General features: G+C 41.9%; 2 protein-coding genes across 6 annotated transcripts in view; one reads left to right on the forward strand and one right to left on the reverse strand.

Annotated features, from left to right (window-relative positions):
- Positions 1-260: 260 nt before the first annotated feature.
- PIN4 (protein (peptidylprolyl cis/trans isomerase) NIMA-interacting, 4 (parvulin)) lies at positions 261-10,616 on the forward strand. Of its 5 annotated transcripts, none has more exons than XM_008576608.1 (5): positions 261-349; positions 3,645-3,732; positions 4,436-4,509; positions 9,912-10,031; positions 10,439-10,616. In XM_008576608.1, the coding sequence occupies exons 2-5, from the start codon at positions 3,714-3,716 to the stop codon at positions 10,595-10,597; spliced, it is 372 nt and encodes a 123-aa protein (XP_008574830.1). In that variant the 5' UTR covers positions 261-349; positions 3,645-3,713; the 3' UTR covers positions 10,598-10,616. The 5 variants fall into 5 exon arrangements, with proteins under 5 accessions (XP_008574830.1, XP_008574829.1, XP_008574828.1 ...); XM_008576607.1 differs by having other exon boundaries at positions 297-349; positions 3,578-3,732; XM_008576606.1 differs by lacking the exon at positions 261-349 and adding an exon at positions 1,080-1,175 and having other exon boundaries at positions 3,578-3,732.
- Positions 10,617-17,867: 7,251 nt separating this feature from the next.
- ERCC6L (excision repair cross-complementation group 6-like) overlaps positions 17,868-26,067 on the reverse strand; it is a 32,505-nt gene continuing 24,305 nt past the window's right edge. Inside the window, exon 2 of the mRNA XM_008576604.1 lies at positions 17,868-21,984. Coding sequence (XP_008574826.1) covers positions 18,282-21,984 — 3,703 coding nt within the window. The 3' untranslated portion in view covers positions 17,868-18,281. The remainder of the gene's footprint in view (positions 21,985-26,067) is intronic.

Genomic DNA, 26,067 nt, shown 5'->3' on the forward strand with positions numbered 1-26,067 from the left:
GCGGGCGCAAATAAGGAAGTGTGAAAGAAGTAACAAAAGGCGCAGAGGCGGGGTTTCCCGCCCCAACCCTACTTTCGTCTCCCTCTATCTGGTCCCAAGTTTCTTATTGGTCAGGCATTTTCAGCCCCATTGGTCCGAGATGTAAAGGACCGGGTCTGCCCCAAGCTATGCCTGCTTCCAGAGCTGCAAATAAGAACCGTCAATTGCGATGCCGCTTTCAGGCATTGTTTAGGACATGCCCGTGGGGCCTGAAGGTGCTTTGTTCGGCAACCGGAGCGGTTGGGAGTTCAACTGCAAGTTTCGAAGATGCCGCCCAAAGGAAAAAGTGGTTCTGGAAAAGGGGGGAAAGGTAGAACGGTTAGAGCAATCAGGGAGAATGGGGGCGGGTGAGGAGCGAGGGGAGGGAAAAAACAGGCAATCCCCGGGACCCTGGACGGAGGCAGCAGATGGCCAGTGACCCCACAGAGCGGCCATCCATTATGTGTGGAGTTCCTCTGATGAGGCTTAGGATAAGTGCGCGAGGGGGCCTACTGGGGTTGTAGGAACATATTGGGGTGCGGTGCAGGGACCGTCCGCGTGGAGCTGATGGGGATGGTTCCTTGGAAGCGATGATTTGAGGCTGCTATTTCAAGGGATTATTAGAGCTGTAAAATTTAATCTTGTCAAAAACCATCAATAGGAAGTCCAGATTGATTACGGTCCTCAAGGTTCCTTTTAATGCTTGCAGAATGACATGCCCACCATCGGGGAAAGACTCATTCAAGCCACTGAACAGATGTGTGTCAGGCATAAGTGGCTCTGAGGATATAAAAATAAGACACGGATCTTGGTCTTAAGGAGCTCCCGAAGTAGTGAGGAAGATAAAAACAGATATCATAAAGCACTGTACATAATGCAGTGTTGAGAGATGCGTATGGGATAATACGGAAACTGAGGAAGTGCTTTATCTAGTCGGGGAACGGAAGGGAAGGCTTCCTGGAGATGAGTTAGGCAGGTCAAGATTGGCAGTGGAGATAGGTCAAAGCATTCCTGACAGGGTCCAGCAGCAAAAGCACTGAGGTGAGAAACAGCATGGTATATACGGTATAGTGTTGCTGGAGCAGAAACTCAAGCCAGAATGGCAAGTGGTGAGAATGAAGACATAAACAAAGACCAAATGATGGGATTCTAAGAAGGTTAGTTAAGGGTCAGAAAAACCTGTAAGGAGATTGTTGTGGTAGTCCTGGTGAGAGATGACGGTGGCCTGAACTAAAGTAGTAGCTGTGGGAACTGAGAAGAGAGAAAAAGATCCTATAAATATTCAGAATGTGAAATAGTCAGGGCTTTGTGATTTATTGGATTGGGCATGGAGGGGGTCAACAATCATTCTCACTTTTCTGTATGGGTTTCTAACTTGATGCTGATGCTGCAAGCTAACATAGAGAATACATGAGGAGCTGGGATGAGGTTGATGAGTTTGCTTTTATTTTTATTTTTTTAAAAAAGATGACCGGTAAGGGGATCTTAACCCTTGACTTGGTGTTGTCAGCACCACACTCCCAAGTGAGCCATGGGTTGGCCCTGATGAGTTCGCTTTTAGATATATTGACTCTGAGGTGTCCGTGGGACATCTAAGTGGAGATGTGGTCAGGAAGTGACTGGATATTTGAGTCTGAAGTTTGAGGGGGAGGCCTAGGCTACATATGCAGGTTTTAGGAGTCACTGACTCCTAAACATATGACTCCTAAAATGGGTAGTTGAGGCTGTGAGAGTGTATGAGATTAGCCATGGAAAGTTTATAGAATAAGAAGAGCAGAGGGCAGAGGATGTGATCCTGGGGCAGGCAAAGAGGCAAACAGATAACAGCGAGTGAAGAATGATGTCCCAGAGTCTGGAGAGACCAGAAACTTGCAAAGACACAAGGTATAGTCTGTCATGCACAGCAAAGCGGCAGATAAGATGAGGACCCAAAACAATACTGTTTGGATTTGGAAATTAAAGGTTGCCTTAGGCAAGAGTGGTTTCAGTGGAGTGAGAAAGGCAGATTGTGACTAGAGGACTGACAGGGAAGTGATTAAACTGGAGATGATCAGTGTGGACTGATGGAAGAAGCATGGAAATTGGATGGTAGATAGAGGAGGACAGAGAAGAGAAAGTTTTGTTTGTTTCTTCAGAAAGGGGAAAACTTGGGAGTGACTCCAAGTGAAGGATCCAGTAGAGTAAGAGAGGTAAAGTTAAAAAGAAGTAACATTTAGGAGAAGATGGGGTCTAGGACTGAGGTGGAGTAGTTGACCTTTGAATAGGAGAAGGGACACCTTATGCTTGAGGTCATAGACAAAGAGACAAGATGGGTGTGGCACTAGGGAGAGGGCAGAGTTAGGGAGGTCATGCTTAATGGCCTCAATTTCTTAGTAAAGAAGAATGCAAGGGTATTTTTAAGACTGAGGGGCAAGGGACTCAGTAGGGGTCTTGAGAAGAGTGGTAGCAGTTTCGAACAGGGTAATGGGAGAGGGAATGAAATTCAAATAAAAGGACTACCCTCAGGGCTAGGAGCCTGACTGAGATTGAAGGCCATGAATTTGTAGAAGACATGATCTGCACAGTCATTATTTACCTAGCACCATGCAACTGGCACAATATAGGATTGAAAAGAGCTAGGTGTAGCCTTGAGCCAGGGTTGAGGATTTGTTGGGCAATTATAATAGGATAGCAACACGAGGGAATTGAGGGTGCCAGTGGGAACGCAGTTCAGATGATTAGGCATGGGGTCCAGACTGGGAAAGGAAGGAGAAGTCTCGCAGTGTCGAGGAACTCAGCAGGATGGGGACTGAGGGCAGAGGGGGGTGGGGGGGAGAATGTTCTGTGAAGTCAAAGAGCCATTGTTGTGAGAATGAGGCACAAGAAAGCTGGAAGGACAGGAGGTTGTAGCCAGAGACTGAACTACTAGTTTTGAGTGACATGATTCTGTCATGTGCCCCTGGGGCAGGTGGCCTGGAGTAGTGAGAATGGGCATTTGGCAGGGAGATCTCAAACTGTGAGATGAGGTAAATGGTGAGATCAGGCAAGATGATGGCAGGAGCGAGGGTGGAGAGGAAGCCCAAAGCTGACGCCAGAGTCTTCAGTAAAAGGCAGTGAGATGGCAGTCAGAAGACGACAGCACCCGGGAGGGGAGAGGATGGGATGGCTGGAGGTCATCATTGCTCACAAGTGAATATACAGCAAACCCAGTTAAGAGTTTGCTTTAATAAAATTCCTTTGGCAGGAACATTTTCTTAGGCTTTTGGTGGTCAGTATTTTGGGTTTTCAGTTTACTTGAAAATTTATTGAACATCTTTTGTATGTCAGGAACTGTGCTAGGCATTAGAGAGACTAAGACAAGTAAGATAGTGTCTCCTGCTTAAAACTTTTCAAGGGCTCCCTATTACTTCTAGGGTAAATTCCAAGTTCTTAATGGGGGCCCAAAGGCCCCCATCCCCTGACCTCCCCCAGGCAGGCTCGTCTGACAGCACTCCAACCTCAGATTTGGCTTCATCATACAATTTTCTACACGTACGGTGTTGTTTCCTCCATTCTGGAGTGTCTTCTCATCCTTCTTTAGCTAGTCAGCAACTACTCATCAGGAAACCTTCCCTGGCTGGCCAAAATGTTCCTCTGTGCTTCCATAGCCCCCTGTGCATAACCGGCTCTTTGCACCTACAACATTCTCCTGAAATGATCTGCCTTCCTCACTAGAAATGAGTGCCCTGAAAGAAGGTACATGGCTTTTTCATCTTTGTACCCCAAATACCTAGAACTTAGTAGTTACTTAGGAAATGTTCATTGAACTGAGCATTTAATCCAGCTATAGTTCATAGGAACATCAGTCTCTAACAGTAAGTATGTTGCCATTGACACAGAAGTTAACACAGTAGTAAAAGGACATAGTAGTAAAATGTAAGATGCTGCCAGTAGTTGTTAATCTGAATATCAATGACTTTTCTTAGGAAAACATCAATAGGCAATGTGAATGTATTCTTTAGCCAAATATGGATAGTGGGAAATTTGATCTTTATTTAAAATATATTTTTGGAGATTTTGCTTATTGGAATTGTGAGTGCTCAAATACATAGTTGCAGTGCATATTAGAAATTTTACAAGAGCTTAGGGGTTTGCCCTTAGAAAGCAGGATTTGAAATTGGGTCTACATTCTCCGGACCAGGCTTCTGGAGCTCTCATCCACCCATTAGCACACTCATTTCTGTATCCGTTTTCTGAGAAGCGTTTATGTAGGGCACAAATCTCCTGTTTTAAGAGAGGTGAGTCACAGATTAACTTAGCTTGCTGTAGTAAAGTGTCTGGCAGAGTACCCTTTTGAAGCTTGATGCCATGATAGAAGTATCAACTTGTGTTGTCTGTTGGACCTTTCTGTAAATATCAAGATGCAGTTTAAATGAGTACCTGTCATGTCTCTCTAAAGGGGGAGCAGCCTGTGGGAGTGACAGTGCTGACAAGAAGGCTCAGGGTCCCAAAGGTGGAGGCAGTGCGGTAAAGGTGAGTTACTAGTTCCTTTTTTTTCCGATGTTAAATGTAAATAACATATACACATTGGTACACGTAAGAGACAGTATGCTTAACTCATTCTAAGAGGCTAACCTAACACACTGATGTAAAATCAAGATAACAAAATTGGAAAATGTAGGCCAGTCTCATTTATGAAAAGTAATTCCTTTTAAATGCTTTCTCAAATGCTTTCCCAGACATCCAGAATTTCTTCATAATTTTTGTATTAAGTTGTATCTTCCCAGTAAGTAAATGAGTTATTTCTCAGGACAAAGTATTTTACAAAACTAGGAGCTTATGTAAGTGCTAAAAGACACCTCTGCTGAATAAACAGGCAAGGGTGCAGGTCTCATTAGAAAGATCCCCACTGGTGAGCTAACAAGCCAGGGTTTTGACTATGAAAATGGGGGGGGGTGGTGGTGGTAAGACAATTAGCAAATAATGACTTGAAGTATGTATCCTAGTGCCAGAGGAGTGAGTGTCTGCTGTAAGAAAATTTAATCTGCAAATAGAACTATACTACTTAGTACTATGTAATAAGGTGATATCCACGTTTTAGTCAGGATATGGAAGCCTATACTTTCATTGATTCATTCAGTAAGGATTCAGTGACATCTGCCCTATGCTAAGCAGTGTATCAGGCTCTGGGGATTTAAAAAAAAGTAAGAGATGTTCTCTGTTATTACAGTTTAGTTGGGAGCAGTTAGGTAAAGAAATAAATTTAATTGCTGTACGATAAGCATAGCAGTGGAATTACACCATATAAATTCAACCATGCACCCAAAAAGAGAGAGAGAATGTAAACAGTGTGAGCCATTCTGCCCACCTTTCTACTCCATGAACCTGTGCCCTAGAGAGAATGAGAGGAGAGCCATGGATCTGCTTTTCTGTAGTTGTCCTCCATTCTTGTATGAACATCCAACCATGTGATGTGGGAATCTGGTGTCCGAAGATAATTTTTCATAAAACATGGTCCCTAAATACAACCTAGCTACTTCATCTGGTGTTCAAATGAAGAAGTGGTCATTGTTACAACCTGAGAGTGGGGGTGTCTGGCTATGTTGGGCTTAATGAGAGCTGATGTGTTGGTCTCCAGTATGATATCTTCATAAGGAATGTTCTAGGGCAATTTTGGCTGTATGCAATTTTCACCTAATGTGCTGACTTTTACAAGAACCTAATCTAAGAGACTTCAGCACTGCATATGGCTTTAAAGTGGCATCTTACTCTCTCTGGAAAAAAATAAGTTCAGTGTGGCAATAAATGAGGTATTTGGAAAGGAGTGGCATGTAATTAGACAGGAAAGTAGATTAGGATTAAATTTTTGATTAAGCTTTTTATTTTGAGATAACTGTGGATTCACATGCAGTTGTAAGAAATACATGTGCCTTTTACCCAATTTCTCCCAAAAGTAACACGTTAAAACTATAGTACAATAGCACAACCAGGAAATTGACATTGATACAGTCAATATACAGAACAGTTCCATCACCCCAAGGATCCTTCCTGTTGCCCTTTTATAACTGCACCCACCTCCCTCCTGCCCCTACCTCTACCCTCTTCTTCACCCATGGCAGCCACTAATTAGTTCTCCATTTGTATAATTTTACAATTTCAAAAATGTTTTATGGATGGAATCATATAGTATGTAACCTTTTGGGATTGGCCTTTTTCACTCAGCATAATTCTCTGGAGATTTCATTCAAGTTGTTGTGTGTATCAGTAGTGTTTGTTCCTTTGTGTTGCTGAGTAGTCCTCATGTTCCACGATGTGGAAGTGCCATGGTATGTTTAACCATTCACCTGCTGAAGGACAGTTGGGTTGTTTCTAATGTTTTTGAAAGCCCCAATAGGGGAGGGACCCTGGGATCCTCCAGCCTTTTAGGGTCTCAGCTCCTTCCACGCCCTGACATTCTGCTTCAGACCCCACCCCTGTGCCCACACCTTGTCCTTGTGTCACTATGAGCTGTTCAGATTCTGAGACCCACCTGCTGACCACAGCTTCCCTCCTTCCCCTTCACTTCCCGCCTCCCCCAGTCCTGTTCTGTTCTTCTCACAGACTCCAGGCCCTTGAGCCCACCTGTTCTCCCCACTTTCTCCCAGGCTTCATGTTTGTTCTCCTGTCCCCTGTATTTCCTGTAAACTGGAAATTAGATCTAATGGCTTGATCACTGGATTGAGGAGCCCCGACTCCTTTTCCTTTTGGTCATTTTGCTGCATCCACCTGCCAAACTACAAGTCAGGATCAATCCAATGGTCAACTTTCTTTGCACTTAAAGCCAGAACTGCTGGGCTCGACTGGAGAGTCACACAGCCTTGGGGATTGGGGCCACAAATACCAGTCTCTAACCTTAGCTAGGCTGTCAGTACTGCTCAGCAAACCACTCACCTCAAACCATCCACCACCCTGCTCCAGTTAGTCAGCAGATAACTTTGTCCAGTGGTTCTCAATCCTGGATGTACACTAGATTCACCTGGAGCACTTGTAAAAAAGTATCAACGCCTGGAGTCTCACCCCATGCCAACTACATCAGAACCTCTGGGAGTGGGGCCTGGAGCTTCATATCTTTTTTAGAAGCTCTGGAAGTGATTCTAATGTACTGCCAGGGTTGAGAGACACTGATCTAGTCTCCCAGGGTTGGTGTGAGGGTTTAGTGAAATAATTCACTTAGCACAGTGCCTCGCAAATATTAAGTACTCGATAACTTTTCAATTTTTTATTATTTTCACAAGAAAATGGAAACCAGACCTATAGTCAGGAACTCCTTGGCCTTCAGCCCCCTATCAACAAAGTTCTCTTCACCTGCACCTCCCTTCTGTCTCCTCATCTTGCTTCTTTAAGGCTCGTTTTTCAGTGTTCTAAACAGCAGACCTTGCTGCTTCATTTTTCTCCTGCCTCCCTTCTTTGTTCTGTCTTCAACCCTTCCCTCTTTACTGGATCTGTCCCTTCATTCTGAAAATATGTTCAGGAATCTTTAAAATCCTTTTCCTCTAGGCAGACCCTTTCTCCTTTTCGAAGTCAACTAGTTGAGAGTGTGCCCCACATCAGGCGTTACTCTCCCACTTCCCGTTGCTTCCTCAGTCAGCCTACCACGTTCCGGCCTCCGCACTTACCACTCTCCTGACACTCCTTTTGCTGAGGTTATTGATTTACTGTTTTTTTATTGACTGAATTGATTGTATATCTTCCCTGATCTCTCTGCAGCACTTAACCCTGTTGACCATTTTCTCCTTGAAATTTTCTCCTGCCTTGGTTTCTGTTAACACACCTTTCTCTCCTATTTGGCCTTTCCTTTTTATTATGCTTTTTGAACTTCTTTGCTGCTGCTTAAACATTGATAGTCTCCAAGGTTGTCTTTAGGCTTCTTTCCTCCTGTTCTCATTCTCCATAGCCTCCCTGGGTAATCTCATTAACTCCCACAGCTTCAACTACTCCCTCCATGCTCATCACTCCCAGACTCTTTCTGGTAGCTTGGCTCTCTTCCAAGGGGCAGACACACAGTTGCTAGTTGGTCGATCATACTTGCAAACTGGACAAGTACTACAGACTCATCATGTCACGCTGCCTAAACCAGAATACTTGTTTATTCATTCATAAAATGGTAGATGGCATCTCCTTTCTGTGATCATGAATGTTGTGTGTACTTTCCCAGTAACCAAATCAGAAGGTTGCTTTGTGGGTGTGGAAGCAGAAAGGAGGAGGCAGTCCAGAAGCTGTTTTTGCTAGGCCAAGTTGAGGTCTGATGAACCATTCTTGTCCCCCAACAGGCTATCTCTCTAGTGTCCAGATTGTTTATCCCTGCCTCCTGACAGTGCTGGACACATTCTGTAGAAGTTTGCCTCTCTGAGCCCTGTTTTTTGACACATTCTTTCCTTTGATATGCTCATATCTCCTGTGTAACTCCACTAGACAGGAAGTTACTCCTGTGGGCCTATGACACTCCCTCAACTCCAATTTCAGTAGTTAACCCTAAGAACAACCTTGGTTTGCTTGTCTCTAAATTATAAGGGAGACATCTTTAGCCTCTACCCCAATGTATCACTTACAATGTGAAACATGATGATTCTGTTTGAATGAGAAATGGGAAATCCTGCAAAACAGATATTTTGACAAAGTCATTTTTAAGGATATTGTTTTTTTAAAAACCATGGCTTTATGTCAACATAAGTCAAATTTGAATGCTACTGTAGGGTTGAGTATTCTTAATATTCAACATCTGATACTTTTTCAAAGTGTTGAATTGTGGTGTGACTTTAAACATTAGGCCTCTTTTGGTAAGAAATATTTCCTAGTGGGGTTTTATTCCTATCACCCTCATTCTGATGAAGTAATAGTGTTGATTGAATCCTGTTATCTCAGTGCATAAACAGGGAAACACTTGGAGGTTTAAAAACATTCCTAAGGTCAGAGAGCAGAACAGTGGTTACCAGAGACTGGGGAAGGAAGGGCGGGGGGAGGGAAAACAGGGAGAGGTTGGCCAATGGGTACAGAATTACAATTAGATAGGAGGAATAAGTTCTGGTGTTCTGTGGCACAGTAGGGTGACTACGGTTAACAGTTATGTTTTTATATTATGTAATAGAGGAGAGGCTTTTGAATGTTTTCACCACAAAGAAATAATAAACACTCGAGGTGACTGATACATTAAGTACCCTAACCAGATTATTATACAACATATATATGTATAAAAATATCAGATTGTACCCCATAAGTATGTATAATTACAATGTGTCAATTAAAAATTTTTTAAAAATTTTAAAAATGCCTAGTCATAAAAGGGATCTTCAAAAAGTTCATGGAAAGGGCCGGCCCAGTGGCGCACTGGAGAGTGCGCCGCCTGGGAGCACAGCGGCGCTCCCGCCGAGGGTTCGGATCCCATGTGGAGACCGGTTCCCGCTCACTGGCTGAGTGCAGTGCGGGAGCAACACCAAGGGTTGCGATCCCGTTACCGGTCAGTAAAAAGGAAAAAAAAAAAAAAAAAAAAAGTTCATGGAAAGATTTGTATTATCTTTCAATTCCATTTTTCCACAAGCTTTTTGAAGTACCCTCATACGCCTGTGTTGGGATTTGACTCCAGGACCAAAGATTTCAGCCACCATCATATTTCCTCTTCCTGTTACCGTTGAGGTACATGGTAAAAAGAAAAAAAAAAAAAAAAGGGGAGCTTCCCACAGCCAGGTGCCCATTTTCCATCCAAATCAGGGTTCTGAGATACTGTCTTGATATGGAAAATGGGTTTGTGGCCATTGCCCAACTGGGCAGACTTATAGGATTTTCAGTTGCCACAAGCTAATATGTTTTTTTGCTGGTGGGGGTAATCCAGACATAACTGCTGTACTGTGAGGAATCACTTGGTTCTTCAAGTATTATATGAACATACTTTTTCCCTGTAGGTCAGACACATTCTATGTGAAAAACACAGCAAAATCATGGAAGCCATGGAAAAGTTAAAGTCTGGAATGAGATTCAATGAAGTGGCCGCACAATATAGTGAAGATAAAGCCAGGCAAGGGGTATGTTGCTCTTACCGTTTAAATTTTCCTGTCCTCCACAGAGGAAACTCAGAACTAAGGATTATTCCTATGTTCCACCATTAATTTTAGCCATATCTTGGTTGGAAGATCTTAAAAGGAGAAATGTCCAACTTGTAAACAGTTCAATACGGGTCAGTTACGTGTCAACCTAGGCATGACCAAACTTGCACAGCTGACTTCAAAGTCCAGCAGTATTGTGAGTGCTTATGTGTTCTCTCTGGGTTAGACTTCTTCCACTTGTTTGTCCTTGTTGACCCTATTACTATTTGACCCAGATGAATAAACCTAGTAACCTTAGCATTTATTTTGGGAAATTCTCTCAAGCTACAGTAGAACTGTTCCCTCTTCAGGGCCACTTGACATCACACCTCTTTTGGGTTTTTCAGGGCGACTTGGGTTGGATGACCAGAGGGTCCATGGTGGGACCATTTCAAGAAGCAGCATTTGCCTTGCCTGTAAGTGGGATGGATAAACCTGTGTTTACAGACCCACCGGTTAAGACAAAATTTGGATATCATATTATTATGGTTGAAGGGAGAAAATAAAATCATATGTGAGACTGAATAAGTTTTACACATTTTGTTCATTTCTTTAAAAGGTATTGAATAATCCTTGTATTTTGTGAACTCTGTCAATGTGGGTTCGTAGGTGCAAAATAGGATGAGAATAGGTTAGTATATACTGCAGTAGGTATTCAGTCAGCAGTTCTCAAAGATAAGTCAAACAGACTCCTTTTAACCCGTATTCCCTTTCCTCCCTGAACTACTTCATCTGACTCTCTTATGTCCCATAAATTAATTCAGGAACCATCTTCATGGGAGCCAAATATCAGCTCGCACTATTCACACAACTGAAAATATTGGGCATCAGTAGACAGATCAGTATATGAGAATCGTAAGTTCCTGGACAACACTTGTTTTATAAGTTAGTCAACTCTGATCTGCCAGGACAGATATTATTTAGGTCTATTGTCTTTTTTTTTTTTTAAAAGATGACCGGTAAGGGGATCTTAACCCTTGACTTGGTGTTGTCAGCACCATGCTCAGCCAGTGAGCGAACCGGCCATCCATATATGGGATCCGAACCCGGGGCCTTGGTGTTATCAGCACCGCACTCTCCCGAGTGAGCCACGGGCCGGCCCTAGGTCTATTGTCTTAACATAGTACATGGCACACCATAGCCATTCAACATTAACTCCTTTCTTTTTAAATTAATGTTTGTTGGAGTTAAAAAGACTCTCGGTTTTTCCCTTGGTTGTTTGTCCTAGACTAAGCAGCCACTTACCAAGTGCTGGTTAAAGGGAGAAATGTCAGCATAAAAACATCATTTCCTCATCTTCAAGGTATGGGTTATATTGTGACTGTTCTAGGCCAACATTCTATCTACATTTAAAAAATTTTAAATGCCATATTTATGACATACAAAAAAGTGTAAAGAATAATTATATAAACACCATACTGCTTCAGAAATAAAACTTGGCCAACACAACTATGTGATTCTTAACATTATTCTTTTAACACCCTGTGCTCTCCCTCAGCTACATTTTACTTTATGGCAACTTTGCCTAGAGACCTGAGTTTCCCATTTTAGAAGTTTCTGAGCACCCCACCAGGTTGTGCCTCCATGAAATTTTCCCTACCGTGAGCAGATATGCCAGCGTGATACAGAGAGATGTTCAAGTAATAGGTATGAGGAAACTAATACTGTACTTTAAAAACCACTTTCAAAACAAATCTCTAAATAACAGCAATAAATTCTGAAAATCTTGGAGAAAATTCTGAAAAGGTTTATATGCATGAGACACTATCTAGCTAGAGTCCTCTGCTCAGGACAGTGGCTTAGCCAGGATTCTGAGTGCCTGTTACGTGAATGTCTCCATAAAGGAAGGAAGCCAGAGTGCTGGAAAGGTGGACTAGAAAAAGCAAAGTAAATGCTGTGGCATGAGGAGAGTTATAGCTAGCCTGTGAGAAAATAGGGCAGGAATGGGCCTTTGACACCAAGTGAACCTTTGGGAAGTTAGCTTTTGACTAGCAACTAAGATTCTGAAGGAGCTGGTAAAAAAAAAAAAAACTAAGGATTTATAGAGTGATACACATAGTATGTGCATTTCATTCTGCTTTGAGACTTCATCTCTTTCATTAACTTCAATGTTTAAAGAACAAACCTCATTCACAGTAAAATAATTAAAACCAAATGAGATCCCGCTTTTTACCTATTAGGCTGGCAGAGTTTGAAACGTTTAACATATTGTTGGTGAGGGTGTGAGGAAATAGGTACTCATTCAGTAATGTTGAGAATGTAAATTATTACCTCTACGGAGAACAATTTGGCAACACCTATCAAATTTATAAATATCCCTTTTGACCCAGCAACTCCATGTCTAGAAATTTATCCTAGGGATACAATCACATTTAAATGCATAAAACACATAGGATTACAAAGGACACCAACTATACAGCAGTCAAAAATTGTAAATTGTAATATATTTATGTGAGTGTGTATGTGTGCCTCTTTATCCGTATATTAATATCTAGTGGTAGGTCTAAAACCACTGGTTTTGTAGTGATGAATATCAATGGTATTTTGAGATATCTGCAATAACTATGAAATCTGTGTGATTTTTATTGGTGACAAGGTCTCAGGTACTGCTAATCATAACCATTCATAATGAAAGGAAATGTTATACTCCACATGTAGTGGGGGAAAAGATGTAACTTTTTTCCCATCCAAATTCACAGATTCCTGAATTCTATCCTTGAACCCCAGGTTAAAAATCCCTACCTTGGATGCCATTGGAATATTTTACCATGTTCATGTATTTTTCCCCCCAAAATTGTCATAGTACACACTTAAACATAAAGAGCATTTTTTTTTTTCCTTTTTGTCTTTTTTCGTGTCCGGCAACGGATCGCAACCCTCAGTGTCGCGCCCGTACAGGACCGGGACCGGCAACGGGATCGCAACCCTCGGTGCTGCGCCCACACCTCACTCAGCCAGTGAGCGGGAACCGGTCTGTATGTGGGATCTGAACCCTCGGCGGGAGCGCCACCGCACTCCCAAGCGGCGCACTGTAGCAGTGCGCCACCGGGCCGGCCCAAGAGCATTTTGTTTTTGTAATGATAAATATACCTAGGACTTAAGGTTCACTGTTTAGATCAAATGGATATAGGACCTTAAAGCCTCCTGGCTGGCAAATAAATCGTGCATGAGTTTTTTGGTTTTACATCAGGGAAGAGAAGTATTTATTGGCTGAATTCCCACAAACACTTGCATGCTTGATGGGATGGACTGACAAGCAAAGATGTATAAGGCACAGCCAATGACATACGCCCTTTCACCTGTGCCATGGAGGGAAATGTTGAGCTAGACTTAGGTGCAGACCATGAACTGAATCACAAAGTGTTATATCAATATTTAAAAAAAAAAAAAATATATATATATATATATTCAATCATACTACCCTAAAATGTTCGTAATAATTGCTTTTAGTAAGAGCAAAATTCTGTACCATCAATAACCTATTTAGGTTAAAAGCCAATTGTTAGCATCAAATGATTTTGTTTTAAAAAAAAATGTGGCAGCTCTTCTATCATTGGTAAAAACAGATGAGAGCTTCTTGCACAAATTGACTGGCTTAAACTAGCAGGCTGGACTCTTTTTCCAACTAAATTTTGAAATCTGTAGTATCTGCAGATACAATGGGGGAAGGAAAGTTGGACAGACTAGTCAAGCTCTAGACTATTCGGGAAGCCCTGTAGGAGTGCACCTACCACCCAGGCACCCAGTGAAGCTTCATTTGCTGCTTGGCATAAGAAAGAGGCACTGAACAAAAACAGGAACATGAAAAGAGAGACTTCTGGAGCATAGGAGGCTTCAGAAACCAAAGGGATAGTGTGACAGCCAGGACCACGGAAAGAAGTGGAGGCCTCGGGGTAAAATGCAGATTCTGGTTAAGGCTGCACCTGGTGGTGGAAGGGAGAGAATGCACGTGAGGACATCTTGCAGACTGTGGGGAGTGGGCAGTGTTAGCTATTGTGAACTTGGTGGTAGGGAAGGCAGGGTCCCCAACCTGCCCCTGGGAAGGCTGCACCTCTGACTCTACCACCAACTCATTTGCATGTTCCTGACATCACCTGGCTGATGATTGTCCAGGTAAGAACTCCTTGCCCTTCCCGGAATCTGAAGCTTAACATTCCAGTTGAGAAGCTGGGTTTTGGTTCATGTTATGGGAGTCAGCCGCAGTGGTCTCACTCTTGCTCTAATTAATGCTATAAAACAGGCTCACTCTCACAGTTCCCTCAGGACTTTCCCACATGGTTGTCTCCCCACTGGAATGTCTAGTCTTTTCCCTGTAGAGACCAAGCTTCAGGCCTCAGGATCCTCCAGCTGTCTTTACTACTCTTGATGCAAATGAGAACCCAATTCAAAATGGCTTGGTCAGAAAAGGGATTTTTTTCCCCCCAGCTCATCTAAGTGAAATTCCCAGTGTCCAAGTGACAGTGTTGGAAATCTGCCTATTAGTCCTAACTTCTTGCTCTTTCCATGCCATATGGTGACCCCTGGCAGTTCCAGGCTTACAACTAATGAGATCAGCATCATGTTGGAAAATGAGAGCCTCTCTTCTAATAGCCTCTAGGTAAACTCCAGTGATCTCATTGGTTGCACTGGGTCACATACCCATCCCTGAGCCAGTCATTAATATTAGGTCATATGAGAACCCTTTTTCGGCCGCGCCCCATCATGGCGCTGGCTACCCTTCTCTTCCGCCTTCTTCCCGCCGGCGGGAATCGCGCACCAATCAGCACAGGCTCCCTGCTCCTGGCCCCTTAGCAACGCAATCCATCCAATCCCCGAACGTCCCGTGTCCTCAGCAAACCTATCAGCTTTCTTCTAACCCTATAAAAGCAGATGTGCCCGCTGAATAAAAAACCTCCAGCGAGCTGCCTTGCATTTGTGTCTCTTCCTTTAACTGGTGCTGAATTTTATTCCTTTCAATTGAGACCCTGGGAGACCAGGCCTGGATCATGTGCCCACCCTGTGCAGCTCCATGTGTTGAGAATGGAAAATTTGGGAGTGGTTTCCATAAGGATCAGCTGGGTGGGCAAAATCGAGACGCGTCCTACAGCCTCCCTGATCCCCCAGGCACAGCGCTGCTGGTGCACTTTAACAGAATCTGTTCCTAACCTGTGAGAGCACTTAACATGTCATCAGGCACCTAAAAATTTACATCTCTCTCTCTCCTTCCAGATGATGAACTGGACTATGACCAATTAAAACAAAATGGAAAAAACAACAGCAGGGCCGGCCCGGTGGCGCACTGGATAGTATGCCGCTTGGGAAGCGCGGCGGCGCTCCCGTCCGAGGGTTCGGATCCCACGTACAGACCGGCTCCCGCTCACTGGCTGAGCGAGGCGCGGGAGCAACGCCGAGGCTTGCGATCCCGTTGCCGGTCCCCGGTCCGGTACGGGGGCAACACTGAGGGTTGCGATCCATTGCCAGACACGGAAAAAAGACAAACAAACAAAAAAAAAAAAACAACAGCAAACATTTATTGACTATCTGGGTTTTGTTTTGAACTATGAGCTAGATACTATTATTACTATTTTACAGATAAGAAACCTGAGGTTTGGCATGCTGTGACCAGCCAAAGGTTTCACGATGAGAGTGAGAATTTAAAATGGAGTCTTCTCAAAAACATGAAATTAGGGCTGGCTGGTTAGCTCAGCTGGTTAGAGCACAGCCTTGTAACACCAAAGTCAGGGTTCAAATTCCTGTACTGGCCAGCCGCCCAAAAAGAAAAACAAAACCATGAAATTACATGAGCAAAGCTATATTTTGCAGCACTATTTGTAAAGCAAAAAATTGGAAATTATGTGCAGCAGTAAGAGGGATGAGGAAGGTTTCTATGTATCACTGTGAAGTTATTGTCAGGACATATTGCTGACTGAAAAAGGCCAGGTACAGAACCATATGTATAGTATGCCACCTTTTATATTAGAAAAGGGGGGGGGAGGGGAATAGGAATGCATATGTATATTTGCTTTTATTTTGAAAAGGAAGCAATGGAAGAATAAACCATGGGATTACAAACCAATGTACCTTGTCTTATAAATTGACTTTGGAACCCTGTAAACGTTTTACATAACCAAGCAACAAAGTTAAACCAAGAAGAATAAAAACCATTTCTTAACATTGAAAACAGGCCCAAACAGTCCTGTGTCTGAAATTGATGGCCAAACTTCACAGAGAATTGTTTTGAGTGACTGTGAAACACAGTAATCTGTGCATTGCAAGTAGGACAGAGAGACAAAAAGAACCACAAATAAAACCTAAACTGCATTCAGTAGTCTTACTGTTGGTTTAAAAAAAGAAAAACCTATGTAAATTTCAGCTCATCTCTATCAAACTTCTATTTGTAATATTTTGTAATATACATGGAAATAGTAGTGTGTACATACATTTAATTCACAAGTAACTTTTACATGTGTGTATGTGATATAATAAAAAATAAATATTTGGGTTTCATCCCAGGTTCGTGGCATACAGCTCCTAAAAGCTTTGGAATCTGAATGATTGTATGCTAATAAGATGACTAATGGCTGGAGGCCCCTTGGTAGCTTCAGGCTGGGAGCTGGTTGCCAGAAATACCAAGGCATGATTAAAGCTTTGGAACTTTCAGCCCCACTCCCAACCTCTGGGGAGGGAAGATGGGCTGGAGATTGAGTTAATCAGCAACGGCCAAGTAAATAACCCTAAACAATGGAGTTTGGCTTAACACATCAAGGTGTTGGGAGGGTGGCGTGCCCAGAGGGCATGGAAGCTCTCTGCATCCCCCCGCCCCAGTTGTATTGTTGTATTCTTTATAATAAACTGGTAATAGTAAGTAAACTTTTCCTGAGTTCTGTGAGCTGTTCAAGCAAATCATTGAACTGAGGATGAGAGGTTTGGGACCCACTCATTTGTGGGTGACCTCGGGACTGAATGCTTGGAACTGACATCTGAAGTCAGGGCAGTCTTGTGGGACTGAGCCCTTAAACATGGTGTCTGATGCTAACTCTGGATAGTGTCAGAAATGAATTGAATCATAGGACACCCAGTTGATGTCAGCAGAGAATTAGAGAATTGGAGAATTGCTTGGTGTGGAAAACCCCCAAACATTTTGTCACAAGTGTTGTAAGTAAAAACAGCTCAGTGTATTATAGTGGCTTTTCATCAGGTAATACAGGGTTAAAAATCTGTTTTACCCCTTACTATGTCACCATGGGCAGCTCATGCCCCAGTGAGCCTTAGTTTCCGCAAATGTAAAGTGGAAATGCCACATTCCCTCTACCTCAAAGGATTATAGTAAGGATTAAATGAGAATTCTATGTAGAGTACCCGACACATAGTAGGTACTTACTTAATTAATGATGGTTCCCCTTCTTCTGGTGAGAGTGCAGAGTGCTATACTGCAGTTTATGTTTCTGAGAGAGAACCAACCTTATTTTCATTCTACAACCCAAAGATAGAATGTGATAGCGTGTGTCAAAGTAGACAAGAAGATACCTGGTTTGTAGAGAACACAGTTGATGGTGAGTGAAGAATGACTACATGGTTAGCAAAGTGACTCCAGGGCAGGCTACCAGTGATAAAGAATCCTAGCACCAGGTACTTTATCCCAGCCTTCTGCTGCATTAAGCTGAAAACATAAAATAGCATGTTAATAAGCATGTCTTAGATATGGAATACTAGTAACAAGCTCCTGCCTAAACTAAGGAGTTTCCATGTGCATTTGCCAGTATCATCTCAGTGAAAAAGTGAATGGAAAAGAAAACATTTGAGAAAAGTAACTTTAATTTTCTTATCTGAACTGTGATATACAAAGGTGACCACTTTCAATACGACATATATATGTACTGAAAGATCAAATTGTACCCCGTAAATATGTACAACTACAATGTGTCAATTAAAATTTTTTAAATTTAAAAAAAAAGATCACTTTCAGAGTAAGATTAAAAATGGCCAGAACAATTTTACAAAAACTTCTCTAGAAAGAACATAGTTCTGTTAAGTTTATAGTGTATGCCTAAAAGAAAAAAACACAAGAATATTCAAGTGAAGAAATACTAACCTAGTGCTCAGAATACCAGATTATGTGTATTGGGGGCGGGGAGCCAGGGGGTAGAAACAGGTTACATTCTCAAGTGTTAAGTTGCTTATACAAACTTAAAGTCATGAGCGCAGACATTCTCAAGTGTTACTAAGTTGCTTATACAAACTTAAGGTCATCAGCATGACTTCAGGATCTGCGCTTTTTATATCAAGCGCTTTAACTAAGCAGTTTAGGGCCTCCTGTATTTTTCCGCACTCTTTCAGTTCTTTTCCACGCCTTACAAGGGTCTCATAATCATCCATAGCTTCCACTGCCTTATCCTGGGGAGAATCAACCAACTCTTCAGTGGACAAAGGCTCAGGGTCACCAGGAGAGGTCTCCAGAGCTGGAGCACTAGGCTTAGACATGGTTAACCAGCTGGACTTGTTTTCTGAAGACAGCATTTCTCTGGAATAATCCTCTTCTGTACACTCTGAGGTTTTGCCACTGACTTCCTCTGCTTCTTCTTCCAGATAATCTTTAGCACCCTTTGCTTCACTGCTGTTGTCAAGTCTTTCCTCCATATCCTCCACATGGTCAAAAACCACATTAATAAGAGACCTCCTAGATGCTAGAGATCTTCTAGAGTTTACAGACTTATTTATATTATCAGGTATTTTAGGTGAAAAGAACCTTCCAGGTGGGCTGATGTCATTTTTGGGAGTTGAAGCATCAAATTGTTTCACAAATGAGAACCGAAAGGGAGATGAGCTGACCGACCTTGTGCTTGAAATACCTTTAAAAGAATCATCTTCATCGTCTGAGATGATCCTTCTAGCTTTAATTCTGATTTTTGTATTAACTTGTACTACTTCTGTTTCATCGTCTTCCTCAGAAAAATCCAAACTGAGACATGTTTTGCTCTGCACAAACTCTGCTCTGGAATTAGCTGCTGAGCCACAAAAGCTATTTTCTTTCTCAACACTGTGCTTCAAACACTGACTGGAAAGATTTTGTCCATTGTGTGCAGAGTCTTCCAAGAAAATATTGAAATCACATGCATACTGCGGGGAAGATGCTAAAGGTTTTTCTTCCAATTTGGCTTCATTTTCTTGAGCATCCTGCAGTGCACTAAGGGATGCTGACAAATCATCAGCTTTTTCAATAACAGGTGCATCTGATTCTGGATTTTGATTTTCATTTGTTATGGGATTAATGGGCTGGGGGCTGCAGTGACATAAACGCTCATCATCCTTTAGTTGATCTAGATTCGGCTCAAGATCAGCTTTGATTGATTTGCTAAGTAAATAATTAAAACTTCCCAGAGGATTCTCTTGCAGTGCCTCTTGTTCAGGCCCCTCTTGTAATGCCTTTTTTTGTAGAGCCTCATTTTCAGTTGCAAAGCTTTTTGCCATTCCCAATAAAAAGTCAGTCCAAATTTCTTCTACACTTCCAACCCCCTTGGGTAAAGTAGCTACAGAGTCAGCATCATATGTACTTTCATGTGAGTGCCTACCATCTTCTTGCAGGATGGTAACGTTCACGTTTATACTGGAGAGATCTTGTTTCTCACTCTCTTCAGGCAGATTATCAATGATTACTACACTTGCCATTTGGGAACTGATTTCTTCTTCCTGGGTCTGATGAGTAGTTGTAAGCAGTGTAGGCTGAGGCTGTGGTTTATTCGATTCAGGGCATTTCTTCTTTGTCTGAGAAGGAAATACAGATTCTCTTAGCTGGGCCCCCTCATTTCCAGTTCTTTGTCTTTCCATAAGCTCTGTATTTTGAGACTCTAGTTCAACAAGGAATTGAGCTTTCTGAACCCTTTCCTGAATATACTGAGATTCTTCTATCACATCAAGCTCTTCTTTAACAGATAAATCTTGTGTGTACATCAAATCATGGTCTGAGATTCCAGCTATCCCCAAAGAGTGCAGGTAGGCAATATGTTCATCTAGTTTCTTATCAGATCTCCTCTGAGCAGCATGCAGAGACTGAAGCTGCAGCTGGGTTGCAGAGTTCTGAAGATCCTCGACTGTAAAGAGCTCTCTTAATTCTTGTTTACTAAAATATCGGAAAGGGTTCTTCTTATCACCAGTAGTTTGTCTTATTAATGAGTCCTTGAAAACCTGTCTTCTGTATATTTTTTCCTCTACAGTCCCACAAGTGATTAGCCTATAAACTACAACATTTTCTTTTTGTCCAATTCGGTAAACTCTATCCACAGCTTGAGCATCAGTTGCAGGATTCCAGCTAGGATCAAAAATGACCACTCTAGTTGCTGCAGTTAATGTTAAGCCAACACCACCTACTTGAGTGGTAAGCAGAAAAACAGAGTAATCTTTACTTTGCTGGAATAAGTTAATTCTTTTTTCTCGTTCCAAAAGATGAGTAATTGTTCCATCGATTCGCAATGTCTTAAAGTACCTATTCTTTAAGAGTCGTTCGATGATGTTTAGAATCTGTCTTGACTGAGAAAACACCAGAGTTTGATGCCCTTCATCTCGCAGTCTCTTAAGCAGGTCCATTAGGAATATCATTTTTCCAGATTCTTCCATCAATGCATCATCAGGTATTTGATCAATATGGTCCACGTCTGAGGAATCTTCCCCCTCACTTCCATCTTGAGCACAGGATTTGACAGTCCCTAGATTCAGCAAATGACAAGCCCGTGCAGACAGCAGCCTAGGATGATCACACAGCTTCTTTAAGACACCTAGCTCAGCTAGAGGTGAGCGTGTCTCCATTAACAACTCCTTGATATGATCTAAAGACACGAATTTCCTGTATATTTCTTCTTGTAAAGGAACAAGACGTATCCAAATAATTAAATCATTTTTCCTGGAAAGGGAAGGCATTTCACAACTGGCATCAACATCTGGATTCTTTTCACTAAGTCTGACCTCTTGGTTGCCTGACTTTTTCTTCTGTACTTCTTCTTTAGTCCTCCTGAGAAAATAGGGTTTTATGATTTCCATCAAATTTTCAGATATTTTAAATCCCAAGGCTTTTTCCCCTGGGGTAGCATCCTTCTCTCTTGCTCTAGTAATAGGATTTTCATACTCCATTTTAAAAGTTTTTAATGTTCCTAGCAAGGACCCTTGACAAGCAAAATCAAATAGGGACCACAGTTCTTGTAAATTATTCTGGACTGGGGTTCCTGTGAGGAGGAGACGATTATTTGCAGGTATAACACGAGCACATATTGCTGACTTAGTAGATGAGGATTTTATTTTATGTGCTTCATCGAGGATGACATAGTCCCACACAAACTCTTGGCCATTAAAGCTTGAAAGTTGCTGCCAATTATTGATTAACATTTGGTATGTAGTGATAATGATGCCATTCCTTTGCTGAATCCGATTGAGGTTTCTGGTACGTTCATCCTTGCTAGGACCATGAAAGGTTTTGACTCTCATTCCTGGAGTCCACTTGACAAATTCTTTTACCCACGTGCTAATCAGATTGGTTGGCATGATCAGCAGCACATGACTCACAAGTGAAGCATCAAACATACCGGAAAGGAAAGCAATGATTTGAACAGTCTTCCCTAATCCCATATCATCTGCCAAGATACCACCTTTTCTTCCATTCCTATATAGGCCATAGAGGAAAGCTACGCCTTCCTTCTGGTGCTCAAAGAGTTGGTTGTGCAATTCTCGATAAAGCAGCAGGCCAGAGTTGCACACATCTGTAAATTCGTCATCTCCATGTTCTGCCAACTCCTCTAAGGCTTCCTGTATTTTTTGGATTCTGCTCATCACCTTTTCATTGGGAAAAATATCTTTTGCCAAATTGAAATGTTTTAATGCTTCTTCCAGATCTCCATTCTTAGCTGCTTCTTTAGCCTCTTTCACATATCTATAAAAAAGGTAAAATAAATAAATAAATACACACACACACACACACACACAGATAGATAGATAGATGGGAAAGATTAGCGCTGATGTCAGTGAAAACTGGCATCACTTAAGACACAAACAAATATCCACCAGACACTGCCAGCAACACCTTCAGGCACTAGGTTGTGGAAAAAGAATATGCAAAGGTTGTTGGTTCCACAGTATTAAAAAAAAATTGTCACCCATAAGAAGTATGGAGTAGGGCTGGCCAGTTTTAGCTCAGTTGGTTAGAGCATAGTGTTATAAACCAAGGTCAAGGGTTCAGACCCCCATACCAGCCAGCTGCCAAAAAACAAAAGAAAAAAAAATACAGTGGTATTTTTTATTAAACAAACAAACAAACCTCTATGTGTGGGGACATGTAAACCTTAAAGATACACAGGCACTTCTTGGGACTTAATTTTTACTGGCCCTCTGTGATGTATTTGACACTATTGATCACTCCCCCTCCCTCCCGTAAAATTCCCTCCTTCCACCAGATTCCTATAGATTCCTCCTGGTTTTCCTTATCTATCACTAGCCATTTCTTCCCTGTGTTCTTCTTGGGCTCCTGTTCTTCCTCCCAGAGGATTCAGTCCTGGGACCTCTTCTCACTCCTTATACCTCTCCTCAGACTTTCTCATAACTTCCACTCTCACTTACATTCTCATGACTCCCAAATCACTCTCTCCAACCCAAAGCTTGCCTCCAAGCTCTAGTCTAGACCCATATTCCAATTGCCTTCTGGACATCTCCACTTGAAAGTCTCACAGACACCTCAGTTCAATTTATCCCAAATTAAACTCATTATTTTCCCTCTTAAAATGTGCTTCTCCATCTATGTAGTAGTAAATGACACTACCATTCACTTAGTCACCCAAACTCAAAATATAAAGATCATCCTTGACCCGAACCCAAATATGAGTTATCCTTGACCTATTTTTACTGGGCCCCCACCCTGGCCATCCCAAGTTCCATTAACTTTATTTCCCAAGTATAATCTCTATCTCTCCATCTTCTGCGGCCCAAGTCATCTTTATCTCTGGCCTGGATAATTGTTACTTCCTACTCACTGGTCACCCTACATCCACTCTTGCCCCCTCTAATACTTTCTTTACATAGCAGCCACCAATATTATCTTAAAGCATAAAAGAAATCATAACATTCCTCTGCTTAAAATTTTTCAGTAGTTTACGGTCAGTTGATTTCAGCAAGGATGCCAAAACAATTCACTGGGGAAAGAAGGATATCCACATCCAAAAGAATGAAATTGGAACCGTACCTCACAGCAAACAAAAATTAACTCAAAGTGAATTAAAGACCTAAATATAAGAGTTAAAACTACAAAACTTAGAAGAAAATATAGGCATAAATGACCTTGGATTTGGCGGTAGGTTTAGATATAATGCCAAACACATAAACAACCAGAGGGGGGGAAAAGATACAAATTGCCAATAAGTACACGAAAAGATGCTCAACACCGTTAGTTATCAGGGAAATTCAAACCAAAACTACGAGATACCACTTCATATCCATTAGGATGGCTATAATCAAAAGTGAGAAAATGCCAAGTGTTGGTGAGGATGTGGAAAAATTCCTACTATTGGTAGGAATGTGAAATGATACAGATGGCTTTGGAAAACAGTCTGGCAGTTCCTCAAAAAGTTACACAGAACTACTATATGATACAAGAATTCTACTCCTAGGTACATACCCAAGAAATATGAAAATATTTGTCTATAGATAATCTTGTACAAGAACGTTCACAGCAGTATTATTCATAATAGCCAAATGGCAAAACAACACAGATGTCCATCAACTGATGAATGAATAAAAAATGTGACATATTCATACAATGGAATATTATGCAGCCATAAAACAAAATGAAATACTGATTCGTGCTACAATTGGATGAACTTTGCAAACATCATGCTACATAAAAGCCGGATACAAAAAAGGCCACGTATTTTATGATTCCATTTATATGAAATGTTCAAAATAGGCAAATTCATAGAGACAGAAAGTAGATTGGTGGTTGCCAGGGGCTGGAGGGATGATGGCTATTATGATAAGGAATTTATTTTTGTAGTCATGAAAATGTTCTAAAACTGACTGTGGTAATAAGTGCACAACTCTTGTGAATATAATAAAAATCACTGAATTGTACACTATAAATGGGTGAAATGTATGGTATGTTGTCAGCTTTAAAAAAAAAAAAAACCAGTAAGGGGATCTTAACCCTCGACTTGGTGGTATCAGCACCACGCTCAGCCAGTGAGCAAACTGGCCATCCCTATATAGGATCTGAACCCATGGCCTTGGTGTTATCAGCACCGCACTCTCCCGAGTGAGCCACAGGCCAGTCTTAAATGTATGGTATGTTAATTATACCTCAATAAAGATGTTAACCAAAAAAAATTTCTTCAGTATACCCACAGTCTACAAAAGAAAGTTTAAGCTGCTTAGCCTGGCATTCCGAGCCCTCCCTGATACAGCCAGCAACTGCTGACCGCTGTGGCCTTCGCTCTTGCCACTTCCTGCCTCAAATATTTTATTATAATCCTTTAAACCCATCATGCTACTTTGTGTCCCAACTAAACTTACGCTCACACCACCCTCCTCTTCCTGGAATGTGCTCCTCTCCTTTCACCAAGTTGACCTCACTGAACTCATCCTTTAAGACAGTGAGTGATTCTCAATTTTCTTTAGAACTTCCTGAAGGGCTTGTTTATACTGATTGTTGGGGGCCGAGCCCGTGGCGCACTCGGGAGGGTGCGGCGCTGGGAGCACGGTAGCGCTCCCACCACGGGTTCGGATCCTATATAGGGATGACCGGTGCGCTCAGAGCGCTCACTGGCTGAGCGCGGTGCGGCCGGTCTCAAAAAAAAAAAAATACTGACTGTTGGGCCCCAACATCAGATTTGCCGATTCTGTAGTGTGGCGCAGGAATTTGCATTTCTATAAAGTTCCCAGGTGATGCTAATGCTTCTGGTCTGGAGACCATACTTTAAGGTATAGCTCAGGGCTCACTTTAGGTTCCTCTAGGATACCTTCCATCCCTATCCTATCCCCCTGCTGGATCAGTTGTTCTACCTCAGTGCTTCCCTATGTATGTACCTCTACCAGTGCATTTAACAAACTATATTCAAATCATCACAAAACAATCTAACTATTACAAATGTATGAAAAACCTTCACTGAAGGGAGTAGGGGGGAAAGGTGCTGATCTAAGTAACCTAGCAAATAAGTGGAGTCCATAAGACTAAAAGCAAAAGAAACTACGTTAAGTGTTGTACTCTAGTTTAGTTGATACAGTTGTTTCCCACAGGGGTATGGGTTAACAATTCTGGTAGCTGCAATACATATATACAAGAATTGAACAACTAAGTAAATGGATGGTGGGAGCCAGGTTTCTCACTGTTAGCATAGGAGTTTACAGATAAGCTAGGGGAGAAGGTTAGACTGATCCATGGATCAGTGGTAATTGATCATGGATGGCAATGGATCAGAGTTGAAAAATGACTACGAACCCACGTTTACCTTTATAAAGATATAGATGGTTACACACAGAAATACTTATGGACAAGTATATATACATGGGTTAGTATACACCCATATTTCCTCTGTCAGCTGAGAGGGCACAATAAAAGGAACCAGGGCTCCTTGAAAAAATGGCTGATTCTAGGACTGTGACAAGAAATATGAGCTGAGCATCCCTAATCCAAAAATTTGAAATCTGAAGTGCTCCAAAATCTGAAACTTTTTGAGCACTGATAATATGCTCAAAGGAAATGCTCATTGGAGAATTTGGGGTTTTTGGATTAGGGATGCTCAAACGGTATGTATTCTGCAAATATTCCAAAATCCGAAATAAGTCTGGTCCCAAGCATTTCAGACAAGGGATACTCAATCTGTATATAAGATGAGCCTGGAGCACCTTAAAGTGCCAGAAAGTAAGAAAGTGCTTTAAAAAAAGAAACAAAACAAAAAAACCCATAATGGGGGTATGTCAAAGGGACACAGGAGCCAACTGAAAGAACTCATAATGGTCAAAGCTGAAACAA

This window comes from Galeopterus variegatus, unplaced genomic scaffold (genome assembly GCF_000696425.1).
Source record: "Galeopterus variegatus unplaced genomic scaffold, G_variegatus-3.0.2 Scaffold1372, whole genome shotgun sequence".
NCBI lineage: Eukaryota > Metazoa > Chordata > Mammalia > Dermoptera > Cynocephalidae > Galeopterus > Galeopterus variegatus.